Source organism: Macrobrachium rosenbergii, chromosome 41 (assembly GCF_040412425.1).
Source record: "Macrobrachium rosenbergii isolate ZJJX-2024 chromosome 41, ASM4041242v1, whole genome shotgun sequence".
In the NCBI taxonomy this organism is placed as follows: domain Eukaryota; kingdom Metazoa; phylum Arthropoda; class Malacostraca; order Decapoda; family Palaemonidae; genus Macrobrachium; species Macrobrachium rosenbergii.
In genome coordinates this window covers 34,187,263-34,207,395 of record NC_089781.1, presented here as the reverse complement: position 1 = coordinate 34,207,395, position 20,133 = coordinate 34,187,263, and the positions used below count along the sequence as shown (strand labels likewise).

Genomic DNA, 20,133 nt, shown 5'->3' with positions numbered 1-20,133 from the left:
ACAATTGTTGTCTTGAATTATGTACAATCACCACTACTGGCATTGCCATGCAAGCATTCTAATCATGTACTCATAATGATCCAACAAATCTTCTGTAACAAACTGTGTGTATGTTTCTGTTTCTGAAGACGCCAAACGTCTCGCCACTCCGATGGACGACGAACACACACGTGTTTGGAAACGACGGCATCAGGCTCTTACAATCTCAGAAATTCTTTAGTCACTTTGTCGTAATTTTTGCAGTTTAATATTAGCCGTTACATAAAGTTTTATATATGAAAATGTGTGCAATTTCATGTAGAATACAACAAAAAATAACTCATGGTTGTATCTTTTATCAATTTTGACATATTTTCATATAAATCACGATATGTGCCAAAATTTCAACCTTCGGTCAACTTTGACTCGACCGAAATGGTTGGAAAATGCAATTGTAAGCTAAAACTCTTACATTCTAGTAATAGTTAATCATTTACCTTCATTTTGCAACAAACAAGAAGTCTCTAGCACAATATTTAGATTTATGGTGAAATTTAAAAAAAAAACTTTTTCCTTACGTCGCGCTGAAAATCTCAGAAATTCTTTAGTCACTTTGTCGTAATTTTTGCACCATTTTATATTAGCCGTTACATAGAGTTTTGTATATAAAAATGTGCGCAATTTCATGTAGAATACAAAAAAAAATAATTCATGGTTGTAGCTTTTATCAGTTTTGAAATATTTCCATATAAATCTCGGTAAGTGCCAAAATTTCAACCTTCAGTCAACTTTGACTCGACCGAAATGGTCGAAAAATGCAATTGTAAGGTAAAACTCTTACATTCTAGTTATAATCAATCATTTACCTTCATTTTGCAACAAACGAGAAGTCTCTAGCACAATATTTAGATTTATGGTGAATTTTTGATAAAAACTTTTTCCTTACCTCAGCATGCGCTAACTCTGCTGAAAATCTTAGAATTTCTTTAGTGACTTTGTTGTATTTTTGCACCGTTTTATATTAGCCATTACATAAAGTTTTATATATGAAAATGTGTGCAATTTCATGTAGAATACAAAATAATAACTCATGGTTGTAGCTTTTATCAGTTTTGAAATATTTTCATATAAATCACAATAAGTGCCAAATTTCAACCTTCGCTCAACTTTGACTCGACCGAAATGGTCGAAAAATGCAATTGTAAGCCAAAACTCTTACATTCTAGTAATATTCAATCATTTACCTTAATTTTGCAATAAACAGGAAGTCTCTAGCACAATATTTCGATTTATGGTGAATTTTTGAAAAAAAAAAATTTTTACGTCCGCTCGTTACGAATTCATGCATCATTTGTGATAATATTTTCTCTGTGTTGCTTTGACCGTTTTACAATTTGTTATAAACCAATATCATTGAATTTTAGTGTACAATACAACAACAAAAAATTGCTCATTAGCTTTAACCGTTTTGCTCACAGCGCGATTTCTATACAATTATATATGAAATTTTTTTTTGCGCTGTCATATATTCCAATATTTATATATGATAATGATATTTTTTTTCATTTCTGATGGTTGCATACTAAACTTCAGGCAATGAGAAAAAAAGGAGCCAAAAATGAACTTTTAATCTTAAAAACTAAGTGTGCTGTGATTTTTTTTAAAAAAACTTTCTTTCTGCTTCAGCGCTAACTCCCAAACCCCTCCGGCATACGGCAGACACTTTTGTAAATAGAGGCTCGGCGTTTAAGGGTTAAACTGGTTACTGTAAAGTATAATGGGCTTTTGTATGTAAGTTCAATTCTACTTAAAAAAACAAACTATTTTTCATGCCTTTCACTATAAAAATATATTAATTAGAAAGCAATTTAAGGGAACTGTTATATATAGCTATCTGACTTACCTTTACCCATAAATATCTCAATTTATTAAGTGATACATGCAAGTATAAACTAGCATTCTGGTGAAACAGATATATTTGAAACAAATTTTAAAAAATGAAGGGAAACAATAATAACAACTATAATACTTACAGACTCTGACAACCAAGTAAAATTCTTCAAAGCTGCTGGGTTTCCTGTCATAGCCTTGATAATTAGAGATGGCATATACTCTAAGCTCTGTGTACTATTCGCATTGTCATTTACTTCCCAGCTCACTGTGGCAGACACATTCTTACAATCTTCAATTACAAACTTTGTCACAGCATATGCCTGTAAAAATAAATATGTATTTATACTATGGCCAAGCACTACTGATCTAGATGGTAATTGGTTGAAAAAATACAACTGAACATGAAAAAGAAATTATAGGTAAAAATATAAAATAAAGCATCAAAATACCTTTTCCACACTTCCACTGCAATTCTGCTCATCAGTGAGATCTACACAGTTGTGGTTACCATCACACCTTCTGAAAGATTCAAGGCATGCCCCTCCATCGCAAGAAAAATATTCTGGAGGGCAATTATCATCCCTAGGCACAACAGGACTACATACCTCTTCATCAGACCTGCAAAGAAAGGTTTCAATAAAACTTAAAAATATGATTTACATTACATCACATAAGGTATTCAGGTTCAGTACTTAGAATCAATTTGAATATATGTATCTTAACAAAAGCCTCAGCTCTGCAAACTACAAAATTCTGATAAAAACCTTACCCATCTGCACAATCTTTTTGGCCATTACAAACACTTTCACTAGGAATACAGCCACCAGAATGATGACAAGTAAAACCTTTGCGCTCAGCACATGTTTGTGTCTGATGACAATTGTCTTCATCTTCTCCTTTAGGACAATCTTTGTCATTGTCACAGACCCAGGACTCCCAAATACATGTTCCATCACTACAAGAAAACTGATCCTGTAGAATAAAAAAAAACTAGAATAAGTATAAAAAACATAACTTCTTATGCATAACCAATTTAACAAAAATGAATAGAAAAAAATTAATAGAATTCATCCAAAATAAATGACTGACGAGTTATGAGCAGCAATTCCAACTGGTTTATATGAAGGAATGGATGTATGAATATAGAATACGAGGCCTCTTTTGGTTTCCCATTAGCATCATAAAATGAAATATAATGGAAACTGGTATAATCTTACCAAATTTAAATATCAAAACAATTACAGAATTACCAATTCATAACTATTACTGCCACTGTTCATGAATGGTCTGCATATGTTCAACGTAGGCAAGCCTAGGCTAGCAAGTATGTAATATAATGGAATATACCTGAAATGCCTAACAAAATATTACCAGGAATTTTACTTTGTCTGACCAAAATAATTTGCCAAAGTCATAAGCAAAAAATCTAAAGTGGATGCCTGGGTAGGGTTGAAAGAAAAATCACACTTACTTATTCAATACTACATTCCATTCCACAACTGCAGTTTCTAACTATTTTTATTAGATTAAAAATATGAAATCTTTGTACAGCTCAAAAGAATAAATAAGGAAATTGTAAGCATTTTGAATATCGTTGGGATAAAATGAATAACTAGGGAGTTTAACATAAAAACTCTGAATAGCTGTCATTTCTGTTATCTGGATAATTTCAGGACAATGCTATTAGGGAAGGCAGGCCTCCAGTCATTAAGGGGTACTACTACTACTAATACTACTACTAGCTCCATACCCAGAGGGGATGCGTTCCAGTCCCCAAATAGTTAAAATTCCAGAATACTTGCTACCCCCCTCTCAAAATGCTTATAACTGCCTATCTTGAAAGTTCAAATACCAAATGCATACTTAAAGTATCATCCTACATTAAATATACCTTAAATTATTATCCCATTACTGTGTAAATCTTTGAAATTATATTATTAATATCATTTCAAAGTCATCTTAAACCTTAGTACTGTAAGGTTCTTTTATTTATTATTCTTCTGATTATATCTGCTATTCATTTAAGAAGATTACTTCTTTATAGATGTTGATCTTTCTAACTTTGTTATGTAGTAGCGTAGTTTTCCCAAGAGGCTTTAAGAAGAGACAATTTTTCTTTCTTCATTAGCACCAAAGAAATAGCTTTACAACAGAAGTACAAGGTGATATGCAGTACAAAATGTATGGCGAGTCAATGTAAGCATGTCTTCTTATATCAACACACACACTCTGCTCTCTATAAGAGAATTCTCTTCTCTGCTCTGGTGTCTTTACTTCCCTTCTCTGCTCTGCTGGATTTTTTAAAGATTTCTGGAAGTTAGTTGTCCAACCCCTAGTAGGCTGGGATCTTGTTTCTGCCCCCACCTTTGTTGATGCTTAATTGGTTGAAGTTATCTAAAGACTTCTTCTGGGTGTAATCAGAACAATTAACTCCTCCTTAGTAGGTGGAACTAATTACATCACTGGAAATCTAAGATTTCCGGCTCGATTTACATAGATAAGCTTCACAGGTGAGGTTGTTTAACGATTTCGATGTGATTAACTTTGCCAGTGCCGCGCCAATGTTTGCCTACGTATTCACGACACCTTTGCTTCGATTGTCATTCCTTCAACGATTTCAAGGATTATACTCGCCCAGTTTATATAACATATCCTGTTTTGCTTTTCCCTCTCTCTCTCTCTCTCTCTCTCTCTCTCTCTCTCTCTCTCTCTCTCTCTCTCTCTCTCTCTCTCAAACTATCAATGTCTAACAATGGAAGGGCTCTCTCTCTCTCTCTCTCTCTCTCTCTCTCTCTCTCTCTCTCTCTCTCTCTCTCTCTCTCTCTCTCTCTCTCTCTCTCTCTCTATTAATACTTAGAATATTCAGAATTCCTAGTTATCACTACATCACTCGGTCACGTACCATCATTGTCTTCAATGTTTAAACAATCATAACAAAATGGATACAACATTAAAAATCAAACTGGTAATACAATGACATAATAAAAAATTTTTCTCCAACTCTGGAGTAAAAAATATGTGTGTATTAAAGCATCACTCTAAATTATAATCAAAACAATAAAACATCAAACATTTTAACTATGAGTACAGTACCTCATTTGCATGTCAAACAATTGTTCATACATATATATGATGTTAACATCAATCATTAATTATTGTTTCCTCTCATTTCTGTCAAAATCTCTTGTATTTTTCTGATCACGAGACTCCTTACTATAATGATGAATAACACAACAAGTACCATTATCAGCATCAGACTGAACAATGACAAAACTGGGGGGACAGTTTCTTTATAGCAGAAATATTCATCATAGTTCAAATTCTCAAGTTTCTTTAACTCTGACTGAGACAACTTAAATTCATCAACTTTGTTTGAGTAATTTTTATAAGGCACATGTTTGTTTAATTTGTATATTGTGAAAAGATGGGGTTCATAATATAATTTGTTTGCAATGACTTACTGACATGATGTGGTAAAAGATTTAATATTTCCAAATTTTACTTCTGTAGTAATGTTGTGACACTTAACTTTAGCTACAACACTTTCTATTGAAAACACAAATATTTCCTGATCAATCAGTAGTGCTTCAAAAGTTTTCATAAATTTGTCTGTATATACATCTTCCTCTTAGTTTTGGTTTAACACAATTTCTTGAATGCATGGATATGCATTAGCACTTTTATACAGATTGTCAAAATTACATATACTGTATATTCCTGTTCTCTTAACAAAATACAGTCCTCAAACTGTTTTTGTTCTGTAAAGAATGACAAGAACCAAGCCTGTTCTTCTAATGCAAAAATAATTGATTGTTCCCTTTTGAATGACTACTCATTCATTATATATTTTAGGAAATGGGTATACAGTGTATTGAAAGGTACAATTGAATAATCTTATCATAAAACACTTTGGCACTTATGAATACATCTACAGGTGGCTGAAAGTGTTTTTCCATGGTACAAAACTTAACAGTGTTTTCTAATTCTTTTAGATTGATTAGTGTTCGGCTCAAAATACAAATGATTAACACTGTTATTATCACCCTTCTGCAAAATTGATTTAATGTCTCTTTGAACTGCATTTCATGTTTTATCATTATTTTTCCATGTCTTTCAACAATGACCCTTTCTTATTAGATTTTCTATATATATATATATATATATATATATATATATATATATATATATATATATATATATATATATATATATATATATATATATATATATATATAATGTTTCATTTATGATATTTTCACTACATACATTATATTTATGATATTTTCATTACATACATGATACTTATGATATTTTATTCATATATATTTTTCACTATATATATTTATGATATTTTTAGTTCAACACCATTATACATACATATACATATTTAACTCTGCCTGTTTCGTAATTATATCTTTTGTTTACAACATTATCTACACCATTTTCATGTCTTATGTTATCTATATCTTCAGAGGACCATGGATCTGTTTTTACTATTTTTATATGATTCCAGTGAACCACTTTTTCCTTTAGATCACTTTCATTGATTACTCTATATTTGTTTAATTTTAACACTTCTACAACTCTATATGGTCCAGTGAATTTGGGAGATACCTTTACATTAGGCCCTTCTAGAACATGATTTTGTACAGAACTTGAGTACCTACTTTAATGTCTGGTTTAATGGTACCTTTATTATATTTGGCATGAGTATTATGACCCTCTTTTAATTTTTCCCTTTTTTCATGGTTGTATCGTAAGTATGTCTGGTCTTCCATGCAACATAGTCATCATAGTTATAAGTACGTTTGGGTGGTGTTGCATCATCTAATAATGTGTTAGGCATTCTTTCCTGATAACCATATAGTAAAAAGTGTGGAGATTCTCCTACTGTCTCATTTACAGTATTATTCAATGTGAAATGTACGTCTTCTAATGCTAAGTCCCAATCTTCTGTCCGTGGGCTCACTAAAGTTTTCAGGATATCCTTTATTTTACAATTAGTTTGTTCTACTGCTCCATTAGAACTTGGTTTATAAGCTGTTATTTGACACTTATTTATTTCATAAAATTCACATATTTTCTTTAAAAGATCACTTGTAAAATCAGCAGCATTGTCTGAAAGAAGAACTTGTGGACATGAATGTCTTGTGATAATTCTAGATTTAAGAGCCTCTGCTACTGTAGCTGCATCTCTATTTCTTACTGGTACTATTTCTACATATTTAGTTAAATAGTCTAAGAAGACTAGTATTTGTCTATTTCCTCTAATAGTGGTTGGAAATGGACCTAAAAAGTCTATTGTGACTACCTGAAAGGGATTTAATTCTGATGAATATTTTTCAAGTGGAGCTTTCCTTTCGTTTTTGGGTTTCTGTTACCCCTACAAATTCCTTGGAAAAATCTCTTTCTTCTGAATTTCCTGTCTCACTGCTATTAAACGGTAAGGCTATCACTTTTAGAATCAATTTTGACTTTCTTGAAAGCCTTCTTTTCTTTTTCTCCAAGTACATTATACATTGTGCCAAATGATAAGTAATTTGACATATATCTTAAACTAACTAAATCAGTTTCTCCATCACCAAAAGCATTCTTATCTCCTATGGTAATGTTTGTTTTTCTTAAGTCTTTTATCACTTTGTGTCTTGCTTCTTCCACATCAGTGTGAAGGTTTGCTACTGATCCCCCGTCATAATGTTGGTTGATGAATCTATTAATATTATATAAGGCATCACTCTGACTCACTGGTTCCTATACTGATATGCAGATTCTTTTAAACTCAGCACATGTGGTTCGGTTGTTGAATCTAACTGAATTCAAAGTTCTGTGTGCATCACCCTTTTCTGAACTAACCAAAAGCAAGGCTTCATTTATCTTTGTTCTTTCATCTGTTACTCTATTTGTGGAGATACAACTGTCTGCATCCGCTAACCATTGGTTCACAGAATATGATTCTAATCTAATTTTGTCAGGATTTGAACTTACCACTCGTCTACAAAACTGTGTGGCTTGCATAATGATTGCTGCTTGCGCCATGGTTCTAAATTGAAATGTGTTAGTATGGGTAGTGTTATTGTTATTGCTACTTGTGTTAGTACTACCTTGAGTAAATGATATTAGTGAACTTGGTGCTGGAATTCGACTTTGTCTATCTGCTATTCGTCGTAAATGATAAGGGCTATTTCTAATTGCATTCTTCAATGCATCAAACGGACGCTGCATTACACTGATATTCTAAAATCATATGAAAATCTATACCCAATACACAACAGTATTCAAAAATGCATCACAAAAATCATAGTAAGTAAAAACAAAAAATTATGTAATGATAACTAGGAATTCTGAATATTCTAAGTATTAATTAAAATAACAAAGAGATGGGGGGGCAAAACAGGATATGCTATATAAAAGCAAAGGTGTCATGAATAGGTAGCCAAACATTGGCGTGGCACTGGCAAAGTTAATCACATCAAAATCGTTAAACAACCTCACCTGTGAAGCTTAGCTATGCAAATCGAGCTGGAAATCTTAGATTTCCAGTGATGTAATTAGTTCCACCTACTAAGGAGGAGTTAATTGTTCTGATTACACCCAGAGGAAGTCTTTAGATAACTTCAACCAATTAAGCATCAACAAAGGTGGGGGCAGAAACAAGATCCCAGCCCACTAGGGGTTGGACAACTAACTTCCAGAAATCTTTAAAAAATCCAGCAGAGCAGAACAGAGCAGAGAAGAGAATTAAAGACAGCAGAGCAGAAAAGAGAAGTAAAGACAGCAGAGCAGAGAAGAGAAGTAAAGACAGCAGACGCGAGAAAGACGATACAAGGAGCAGTTAAGGCACAAAGAAGAAGGCGTGAGGTTGCATGCCTCACCAACTGTGGGTTGATATAAGAAGACAGGCTTACAATGACTTGTCCTATATTTTGTACTGCATATCACCTTGTACTTCTATTGTAAAGTTATTTCTCTGGTGCTAATGAAGAAAGAAAAATCAATTGTGTCTTCTTAAAGCCTCCTGGGAAAACTACGCTACTACATAACAAAGTTAGAAAGATCAACATCTATAAAGAAGTAATCTTCTTAAATGAATAGCAGATATAAACAGAAAGAATAAATACAAGAACATTACATAACTCTTAAAAATATAAACACACATACTTCTAAGCCTTCCAGCCAAAACAGAGAGAAAGAAAGTTACCACTACAACCTATACTCAACAAGGCTGGCTAGGGTAAAAGAGAGAGAGAGAGAGAGTTATCTCTTTAATCTCTCTGACAACAGAAAAATTTATTTGTATGTTTTTGTCTTCCAAAAGATATATTACCTTTACTACAAACTTCTAAAACACTAAGAACACACACGCACACACAAACAGTATCTTAGAGAGAGAGAGAGAGAGAGAGAGAGAGAGAGAGAGAGAGAGAGAGAGAGAGAGAGAGAGAGAGAGAGAGAGAGAGAGAGAGAGAGATTTATCTCTTTCATCTCTGACAATCAAAAAATTTCATACGTTTGTTCTTTGTTTTCCAAAGATGTATTACCTTTACTAAACATTTTTAAAATACTACGAACACACACACAAAAAGCATCTTTTCCTGAGAGAGAGAGAGAGAGAGAGAGAGAGAGAGAGAGAGAGAGAGAGAGAGAGAGAGAGAGAGAGAGAGAGCTGAACTAATTATCTATTTACCTGGGCTGAACTAAGTATCTATTTACCTATCTATCCATTTCTCACATTCTACCCTTTAGAGAGAGAGAGAGAGAGAGAGAGAGAAGAGAATAACTCCTTACAATATTGGAAAATTGAAATCCATGAGCTTCTGAGGGCAACAATTCTTCCCCTCTGGCCAATATGTCAAACTGTCAAGTAAATTGACATTTACCCTCACCCATCCTTTCACAAGTCAGCATAAAAAGACTGGGAATCACTATTTGTTTGTTTAAAATGTTAAGTAATTTACTACACAAATGCATGGAAAATATTATATTTTATGTATTATTACTATTATTATTACTATTTAATCTTATTAATCTTATTATTATTTGAAAATTAGTACTTATTAGATAAATCATTTATTTATCATACAAAAGAAACATACATACATGTTACATGTCAGAAAAATTCTCTCATCTAAATGAGAGAGAGAGAGAGAAATTATTATAGTATTTTTATTCAATGTTATTATTTAATCTAAATAAACTTAATATTGTTTGAAAATTAGTACTGTAAATCATTATTTCATCATAACATATACCCTCTAAAAATGGTTATACTATCATTCTGTAACACTTATGTATCACTTTAATATAATTTCAGTAAAACTTTAATATAATTTTAAAATTTCAATAGTATCAATTCTGAGCATCTATCTTCGCTTTAATGACGTCGGGTCCATCCTGAATGGAGGGGAGAAAACAAGTTTCTCTCTCTCTTTGAGTAAAGTATTATTTAATCTTACAGTATCATTATTATTATTATTATTATTATTATTATTATTATTATTATTATTATTATTATTATCTAAAAATTAGTAAATCATCTATCATAAAAAATATATATTTAGTCATGAAAATAACATCAAAATACAATAATTATTGAATATTTCTCAACGAAAAAGTCTGCGAATTGCTGAATATTTTGCAAATAACTTATAGAGGTGTTCCACAGAAAATACTGCGAATCGGGGAGTCTGCGAACCAAGGGAACACGAATACAGGGGGTTTACTGCACTACCAAAGTGCCCAGATCTCATTTTCATGGGTAGTTCTCAAAAGCTGCTTTTTATTATTAATTATTATTAATTATTATTAATTATTATTAATTACTATTAATTACTATTAATTATTATTATTATTATTATTATTATTATTATTATTATTATTATTATTATTATTATTATTAGCCACTAGGTGGCACTGTTAATTTTACAAGGCTTACCATAAACAAATAAAAAAGGATGAAATGCAGAAAGCTTAATAACAATGCAACTGAGGCAAAAGAGCAGCTACAAAGAGCCTGCAAACTGTAGTCTCTGGCCTCAAAGAAGAATTACGATACAAATACCATGAATAACAATACTTACAGTTTTACAAGTGTGCGAAGGTGCATCTGGTCTTGCAGGTGGAACTGTGGTTACATTCCTAGACCCACCATGATCACAATCTTCTTCATCTGATGTATCACCACAGTCATCCAAGCCATCACATCGCCACCAAAATGGAATACAATTTGCATTACGACAACGAAACATAAGAGCAGTGCAATTTACGCTTGTAGGAGGAACCAGCGGACCGAATGGTATCAAAGGTGGTGCAGTCGTAATGGGGATATCACCACAATCTACCTCGTCAGACTTATCATGACAATCAGCTTCCCCATCACACCTCCAGGTCCTGTTGATTACAATCATAAAGAAAATACCATTAGAATTGTATTCCTTTATGGAGAATCTCTAAAGCATCAGTACCATAATTATTATTACAAATTAGTTTACAGAGGTATCTCTGAATCATTAGTATCATATTTATCATGACATTAGTTTAAACTAAGTCATAAATCTTAAGAATCACTGGGCTCACCCAGGGAATTAGGTTTAAAATTGAAAGAAAAATATTAGCACCATCTACACTGTGTTACTATCAAACCCCTTTGACAATTTTCTCCCATATATACACGAAATAAAATTTACCCATATACATACATGTCTTGTTAAAACAAAAGGAAATTAAACTATACAAAACAAACAGCAATATATAAATTTGAGTATACAATTAATCTCACTTTTCTGAAGTACATGTGATGAATTACAATCCAGGAATATCAGCTGTTAATTCCAAGTATCGAACACTAAATATCCCATGTACTGGAAGTAACTTTTTTTTTTTATGATTCCTCTTCAGGCACCTGTCAAGTTCAAGTGAAAATTTTACTTCAGTAGAACCTCTTATTTGGATTTGCATTTGAGGTTATTAGTGGTAAACGTTACTCCACAATCTTATTAGTGGTAAACCTTACTCCACACTCCTAAGGCCCTAAGTAAATAGTTTAGAGAACAAATTGTATAAAAGAACTCAGTTTAAACAATCAATTGTACCACCCAGCAAGGTAAAGAAAGTAAAAAAGATAAAGGGGAACAAAATAACCCAAATAAAAAAAATATAATTGTTATAAGATAGCTTAATCTGATGAACAAGTCATACTTGAATTGGTTCTAATTGAAAAAAATTCTTCATAACTGATAGGTGAAAACTAGAGTAAACCACTAATCTAGACAGGTAAGCTGAAAAAAACAGGAAAAGCCCAAATAAAAGTTACAAAATAATAATGATTTTTTAAGTTAAAATAAATCTTTTAGGTACTTTATCTGCAACTACTTGGAGCAGGCTCGACAAGCGTTAAATTTAAAACAATCATTAAACAATAGTTACTTCCCCACCCTTTGTAGGGTGAGGGTAGGTCAGCTATGTTTCAGTTGCTCATTCTACTCTTAATCTCATAACCCATTCCTGTCCAATTGACGTAATATTACGCAACAAACCCCTACCCCCTTCTTTTCTGACTGACGTAATTTTACGTAAAAATTTACCGACATTTTTCGCATGCGTGTGGTAAGGGTAAATTTTTTTATTTTCGGACAGTTGGTGGTTTCCATAGGCTAAAGCATACCTTGGACCGTGTAACTCAGGCAACGATACACCAGGCAAGCAGTCCCTATACTGCGCATGCGCAATTCCCTGGCATAGTAAATTTCTCACAATGAAATCAGCTGATCCTACCCACGTTTCTCTCTCGTATCTTACATTTTGTTTTTATAAAATGTAGGATTACATTATTGGAAACACTCTGTTTGGTATCCTCTATTTTCTATAAATTTTTTAGTTCCTCTACTGTGCATGCGCAACCCATGGCGTAGTAAAATTCTCACAATGACATCAGCTGATCGCACCCACGCAGGCCTGGCAGGCCACACTTCTGTCACGGACCATGCGTACGAGGTTGGGTAAACACGTGTGGCTGTTTACATACAGCGACGCCAATCGAGAACAGTTTCCAACATGCTTTAGTTTTTACTGTAAAACTAGCGGAAATTCTTTAGTGCATCACATAAGAGACGCTCTGGATTTTAGGCAGGGCTCTGAATCTCATTTTTCATTATATATATCGATATTTAGAGAATTTTGTTGGTTTTCTCATAAAAAATAATTCATTCACCTAACTGTTATAGCTTTTGAGCTACGAATGATAATGTTGACAACGGTAACATTTTTTTTTGTTTCAACAGCTTATAACATCAAAATGAAACTGTTGCTGTTACCAAAGCCATTTTTCTTGACTCTCACTTTATTCCTCAACCTTTCCTCTACATTTTTGTATATTTACAAAGTAATTTCTATGAAAAAATCCGAGGTAGGGCTCTTCAAAAAAATGTCTAGCGATAATTCTCACCGTATGCCTGGCGTGCTCTGTTTCTTACCCACTTTTCTATCAATTTTTCACCAACTGGACTTATTCGTTTTTCATTGTTTTATATTTAGAGAATTTTCTTGGCTTTCTCATAAAAAATAATTAATTCGCCTAACTGTTATAGTTTTTTGAGCTACTAACAATAATGTTGACAACGGTAACTTTTTTTCGTTTGATCAATTTATAATGTCAAAATGAAACTGTTGCTGTTACCAAAGCCATTTTTCTTGACTTTCCTTTATTCTTCAACTTTTCCTCTACTTTTTCAGATATTTACAAAGTAATTTCTATGAAAAATAACCGAGATAGGGCTCTTCAAAAAAAAATTTTCTAGCGATAATTCTCACCATAGGCCGGGCAGAGCGCTCTGTTTCTCACCCTCTTTTCTATCAATTTTTCACCAACTGGACTTATTTGTTTTCCATTGTTTTATATGTCAATATTTAGGAATTTTATTGGCTTTCTCATAAAAATTATTCATTCGCCTAACTGTTATAGCTTTTGAGCTACTGAACGATAATGTTGACAACGGTAACATTTTTTTTCGTTTCAATCAATTTATAACATCAAAATGAAACTGTTGCCGTTACCAAAGCCATTTTTCTTGACTCTCACTTTATTCTACAACTTTTCCTCTACATTTTCGTATATTTATAAAGTAATTTCTATGAAAAATAACTGAGATAGGGCTCTTCAAAAAAACTTTTTCTAGCGATAATTCTCACCATACGCCGGCAAATCGCTCTGTTTCTTGCCCTCTTTTTCTATCAATTTTTCACCAACTGGACTTATTCGTTTTTCATTGTTTTATATATCAATATTTAGAGAATTTTTCTTGGCTTTCTCATAAAAAATAATCCATTCGCCTAACTGTTATAGCTTTTGAGCTATGAACGATAATAATGACAACGGTAACTTTTTTTTGTTTCAATCGATTTATAACGTCAAAATGAAACTGTTGCCGTTACCAAAGCCATTTTTCTTGACTCTCACATTATTCTTCAACTTTTTCTCTACATTTTCGTATATTTACAAAGTAATTTCTATGAAAAATAACCGAGATAGGGCTCTTCAAAAAAAACTTTTTTCTAGCGATAATTCTCACCATACGCCGGGCAGAGGGCTCTGTTTCTTGCCCTTTTTTCTATAAATTTTTTCACCAGCTGGTCTTATTCGTTTTCCATTCTTTTATATGTCGATATTTAGAGAATTTTGTTTGCTTTCTCATAAAAAATAATTCATTCGCCTGACATTCATAGTTTTTGGGTTATGAACGAAAATATAAAAATAAGATTTTTTTTTTTTTTTCGTGAAATAACTCACATTTTTTTTTATTTAGAGGGCTGGGACTCTTATTCTGACTATTCCACCATAAAATATAAACATTTAGAAAAAAAGGACAGCAAAATGAACGTTGTTGGCATAAAATTTCTATTTTTGCTGAATTTTCGAAATAATTATTTTTTTGCACTGTCGAGCGCTCCAAGACACATCGGGGCTCATGTGCCCTCAGTGATGTGATAACTATACAGATATGAAAGGGTTAAGAGGGGATGAGGTAGGGTTTCAATGATAGAGGGTCAGTACCTAAAAATTTTATTCTATCATAAAAATCATTATTTTTTCAGGTGAAACTTACCCTCTATCATTTAGCTGACTCCAACATTGTGTGCTGGAGGTGGACAAGGGATTCTCTATGACCGAATTATCAGATATCATTATAAATATCCTCATTGCTGTTCACCCGATGAATGTGACCCCATGGCAAGTACTTGTCAGATGGGGGTCTTCACCGAGCGAGGTCCACTCTCTTAGGAGGTGGAACATGAACCCCGAATGTGGCCACTGGTTGAAGATGTGCAACGCAGAATGGCAATTTATTGGCCCCTGTGCCTCAGGCCAGCAGCACTAACGGGAGCTACAACCACAGCTAAACTATGATCCCTCAAGAGTTACCACCTACCTATTCCAGCTGCTGTGGTACCTCACACCTGAAAACAAAATGCCCAAATTGAAAGAAAAGTGGTAATTAATCACCTCAGGGTAGCTTTCTCCAATGAGGAGCAATGGCTCTGCAACATTAAACAACATAATTTACTCAAACAAAAATAAAAAAAAGAGACTTTGTTTGCCCTCATCCAAGAACAAACAAAGCAAAGACAACCCCAGTGTACAAAATGATCCATATAAATAAAAAAAGGAGTACACTACTATGTATGAACTCATCACATACAGTTCCCTTTTACTCAAGAAGGAGGTAGCTAGAGAGAACCCTACCTGTTTGTGACACATAACGGGAAGACTAGGAGATAACCTCCCCTGCCGAAACCAGATGTGCTACAGTATGGCAGTCTTCATACTGGATCTCTACCTCCCACAAGTAGTTGGAAGCGAATACAGAGCTACACCTCCACTGTGCTACCAAGACTAAACAGTCTAGAGAGAGAGGTGTTGGTGAAAACTAATAGATGCAGCTGCTGCTCTGACATCATGTGGTTTCACCTTCAAAAGGGGGCAAACCTCTAGAGAGACTGCATGGTGTGCCTCCGAAATTAAGGACTTAATCAAGAAAGCCATGGCATTTTTAAACATAAGAACCTCAGGCTTCCTGACTGAACAAAAATAGGTTTCTACACTGCTTCCTTACAGGTTTATGACTGGACGTATAATATTTCACAGCCCTCCTTCTTCAGGAGTTAGAGTTTCTGGCAAAGGGATAGAGAAAACTCTAGGAAGAGCTTTGGCCTTAACATCACTCTTGACATGAAAGGAAACCAGAAAAGATAATTCTGCACCAGTACGAGAAAACCCTACGAACAATATCACTTGCAATTCACATATTCTTTTGGCCGAAGCCAAGGCCACAGGAAAGAGGGTTTTCAAAGAAAGAGCCTTGAGAGAAGCCTATCTCAGGGGCTCAAAAGGAGGGCCTTTAAGGTGTCATAAGACAATATCTAAGTTCCATAAATGAGGTTTCTGAAGAACTTTCGGCATTTCCAGTCGAAAAGAGCGAACAGTTTCATGTAAGTCACCATCCTTTCCAGTATGCCTTAAAACAGAAGCCAGCATGGATTTACAGCCTTTGATGGAGGAAACAGACAAACCTTTAGCATATCTTAAGAATTGTAGAAAATTACATTATCAATGCTGGTTCGAAGACATGAAATCCCCAGGACTTGCACCATGAACTATATAGTTCCCACTGTTTCTGATATAATATATTAGTGGACTTTCTCCTTGCAGCAAGGATGGAGTCTCTAGACAACTTCAAAAAGCCTCTAGCTCTGAAAAGCTTGTCGACAGTTTCCAAGCGGTTAGATGAAGCGTGTTGATATTTCTGTGTAGCCTCCGTCCCTGTCTGTTGAAGTAGATTTGTCCAAAAGGGTGACTGTCTGGGAACTTCTATTGACATTTCTAGAAGGACTGTGAACCAATGCCTCCTCAGCCACCAAGGCACAATTAGAATCATCGTGGTGTTTCAGGATTCTCTCAACTTCTTGAGTACTTCCTTCAAAAGCAGAAACTGAGGGAAAGCATATACTGAATAGGCTTATCCAGTCCAAAGACATAGCGTCTACTGCCCAGGCTTGGGGGCCCAGAACTGGTGAGAAATACAACTGGAGACGATGATTTAACTTCGCTGCAAAGAGATCGATGGGAGGTCGGCCAAATTCTTTCTAAATTGCCTCACACACAGTCTGGTTTAAAGTGGGAGAGTACCTGTCCTGGATGACTTAGCATGTCTTTCAGAACATTCAATCGACCGGGTACAAACTGGGGCATTAGGACAATGTTCCTCTCCTTGGTCCAGCAGAGTAAATCCATGGTAATGGCTACTAACGTTTCTGACTTTGTGCCCACTTGTCGTCTTAGGTACAAGAGAGACGTTGAGTTGTCTGAGAAGACAGAAATTACTTTGTTGGTCAATGGACTTACCAGCCTCTGCAGTTCCCTGACAACTCCTTGCAGTTTATGTGCATATTTTTCTCAACTGGTGATCATATTCGAAGCAACCTGACTCCCGAACTATACCCTAGCCCTATTCCAAGGCATCTGAATACAGTGAGAGGTCTGGGCTCGGGGACTCTAGAGACTTCCCTGCAAGCTGTATCTCTTGGGACATCCACCAACGAAGGTAAGGGGAACAGATTTGGGTTCCAGGGCACTAACTCGTGGATTGGCTGTGACACACTGTGCCAGTACCTCCTCAAGTGCAACTGAAACGATCTCATCCATAGTTGAGCACCTGGGACTAACTTCTCCAGAGATGACATGTGACCTAACAGAGACAGCCAGCATTTGGTTGGCATGCTTCCTGAGGAGGCAAATTCGCTTGAAGAAATCAAAACTCAGAATACTGTCAAAAGAAAAGGAGCCTAGGCACATACACTTACTACCTGAATACCTAACTAATGACTCCGGACTTGAGGCAGCTGGAGGCACAACAGCATCATTTGCTGCCGAACGCGATTGGTTACCTGGTTCGGACAAATCACTGTAACAACCTTGGGAAAACATTCGAAAGCGATGGCCTTGACCTTTTCACCCTACCATGAATGTCTTTAGGTGAGCACAATTTGCATTTGTCCACTGTGGACTGAGAAGCAAAGGCAGGACACAGAGGGCACAGCCCATGAACATCATAGGATGTCAGTCATCGCTTGGGGAACCCTGGGGCTACCAGGCCTGTCGGCAGGAGGAGCCGATGGGACAGACAAGGCTGTGTCCGCGGAGTTGCCAATGCACTACATACATTAGATGCAAAAGATTCAAGCTTGTTACATAAAAATTCAATCTCAGATTTAAAGAATATCAGAGTGCACTGAACCTAACTTACTACCCTAAGCTAACTTAGCGGGTGTAGGATGTGAACTCATTAGAGAAGAAGAATCAATAGCTCTATCTATTTCTTGATCAGAGGCTAATTCTAAGGAAGGCTTAGATGCAAGACTAGATGTTCTCTTTACACTCTTTCTAAGCCTATCCTTCTCTCTTTTAATAAGATACGCTAACATCTTCTCTATCTCTTGCAAAGACCAATCCCTGCAATGGTCACAACGGTTGTCCGAATCACACGTTACCTCACACTGATCAATGCATAAATCATGTGTGTCGTACTTTAAAAAAACTAATCTGGTCTTGCAACCACTTATCTTACAAAATCTAAGATTGGTTGATTGATTTATAGATTTTAGGCATACATGCCAAGCACTGGGACAACTAAGAGATCTAGGAGATTTTGATAAGGAAGATTAAGAAGAAGAATCCATAATGAAAAACAACCACGGTCTAGACGACCCAAGTCGATAACCATGAAAAAACACACAAAAACTCAGAGCACTTGTCTACACTGACGTCCAATTTTGCTGACAAGAGTAGAATGAGCAACCAAAACATTCGTTGTCCTACCCCCACCCTACAAAGGGTGGGATAGTAACTATTGGGATCATTCGTTAACGATTGTTTCAATTTTAACACTTGTCAAACCCTCACCAAGTAGTCACAGATACAGCTAAATTATAGAGGGTATAAGTTTCACCTAAAAAATTAAAAGCAATGCAACTGGGGCTAATGGACCCACTAAAAAAAACCTTTAGTTATTAACACTACAACTAGTCATGCCAAGCACACCACACATTTAACCCTCCCGAGGCTACGGAGAATGAAGATGATAAAGTTAGCTTTGTAAAAAAGTAAGCATTGCAATTATCTAGATATCACAGCAAAACTACAAAGGATTCCCATGACAAATAGCAATAACCAAGGATATACAGTGTATTTCTCTCTAATGCCAAGTAACATATCCTCAACATTTGCCTCAGTCAAACATACTAAACAGCACTCACTAATTAACATCTCAGCCCAGGCAATTGGATAAGTCTTATTTCCCCATTAACAAGTCTGCCTAATCCCTACAATGGGGCACAGCTTGCTGGGTGTTATTTTTCCTTTGTTGCCTTGGGAAGCTTTTTTTACTCAGCTGACTAACTTTTGACTTCAGATTGCCCAGATTTTGACCCTCATTTCAGAAGGCATCCTTAAGGTCAACCTACGATTTTAGAAAGGAGTCCTAGTAGTTTGAGTAAAATACTAAAAAAGTTACTATCTTATTTTAATACAATAGCTTCTCAGTCTCCAAGAGTTATGCTATAAATAAAAACTGTAACTTAAATCACTGCCATAAAATAAAATGGTAAGAGATGCATACAATTACTTGCCTACAGTAATTCAAAACCATGCTCTTTAGTAATTTGACATGAACAATTTCATTTATTAGATAATAAAACATAAAACTACCTTTGATCAAAATTAGTCTCACAAGTAACAATCTGTTGCCAAATTTCCTATACCATATAGTTATCTCCTTCCACATCATCCAGATTGCAGCTACTCTTTCGTATTGTCCAAAGGTTAAATATTGTACCTCTTCCAGAACCTGCCCTTCAACTATAAAACAGTTCTCAACCTGTCTCTCTCCCCGTTTGCTCTTATTATAAATTTAAGACAATGAAAAGCTTTTACTCTACATTCCATGCACATTTTGCAATCCTCAGCATTTTTTGTGAGACAACCCCTTACACTCAGTACAGAGTCCACCTCCCAACATCATTCCAGACTGCAAGTCTTATTTCCTGACAGAATTTTATTACCTTACTTTCACTCAAATCCCTGTAACCTTTGTTTTGCTAACATTAACTCTCAATCTTCTCTCCGTTTTGCCATTCCACCTTCTTAACATCTTCAACTCTTCTTCTGATTCTTCTGTAACACTAGGTCACCTGCATATCGCAGCTCCTAAGGGC

At 34.9% G+C, this 20,133-nt stretch overlaps 1 protein-coding gene across 1 annotated transcript in view; it reads right to left on the bottom strand.

Annotated features, from left to right (window-relative positions):
- LOC136826787 (sortilin-related receptor-like) overlaps positions 1 to 20,133 on the bottom strand; it is a 330,233-nt gene that overhangs the window by 55,949 nt on the left and 254,151 nt on the right. Inside the window, exons 24-27 of the mRNA XM_067084222.1 lie at positions 10,950 to 11,259; positions 2,642 to 2,844; positions 2,322 to 2,490; positions 2,013 to 2,192 (exon numbers count right to left, since the gene is read on the bottom strand). Of these exons, the coding sequence (XP_066940323.1) occupies positions 2,013 to 2,192; positions 2,322 to 2,490; positions 2,642 to 2,844; positions 10,950 to 11,259 (862 nt within the window). The remainder of the gene's footprint in view (positions 1 to 2,012; positions 2,193 to 2,321; positions 2,491 to 2,641; positions 2,845 to 10,949; positions 11,260 to 20,133) is intronic.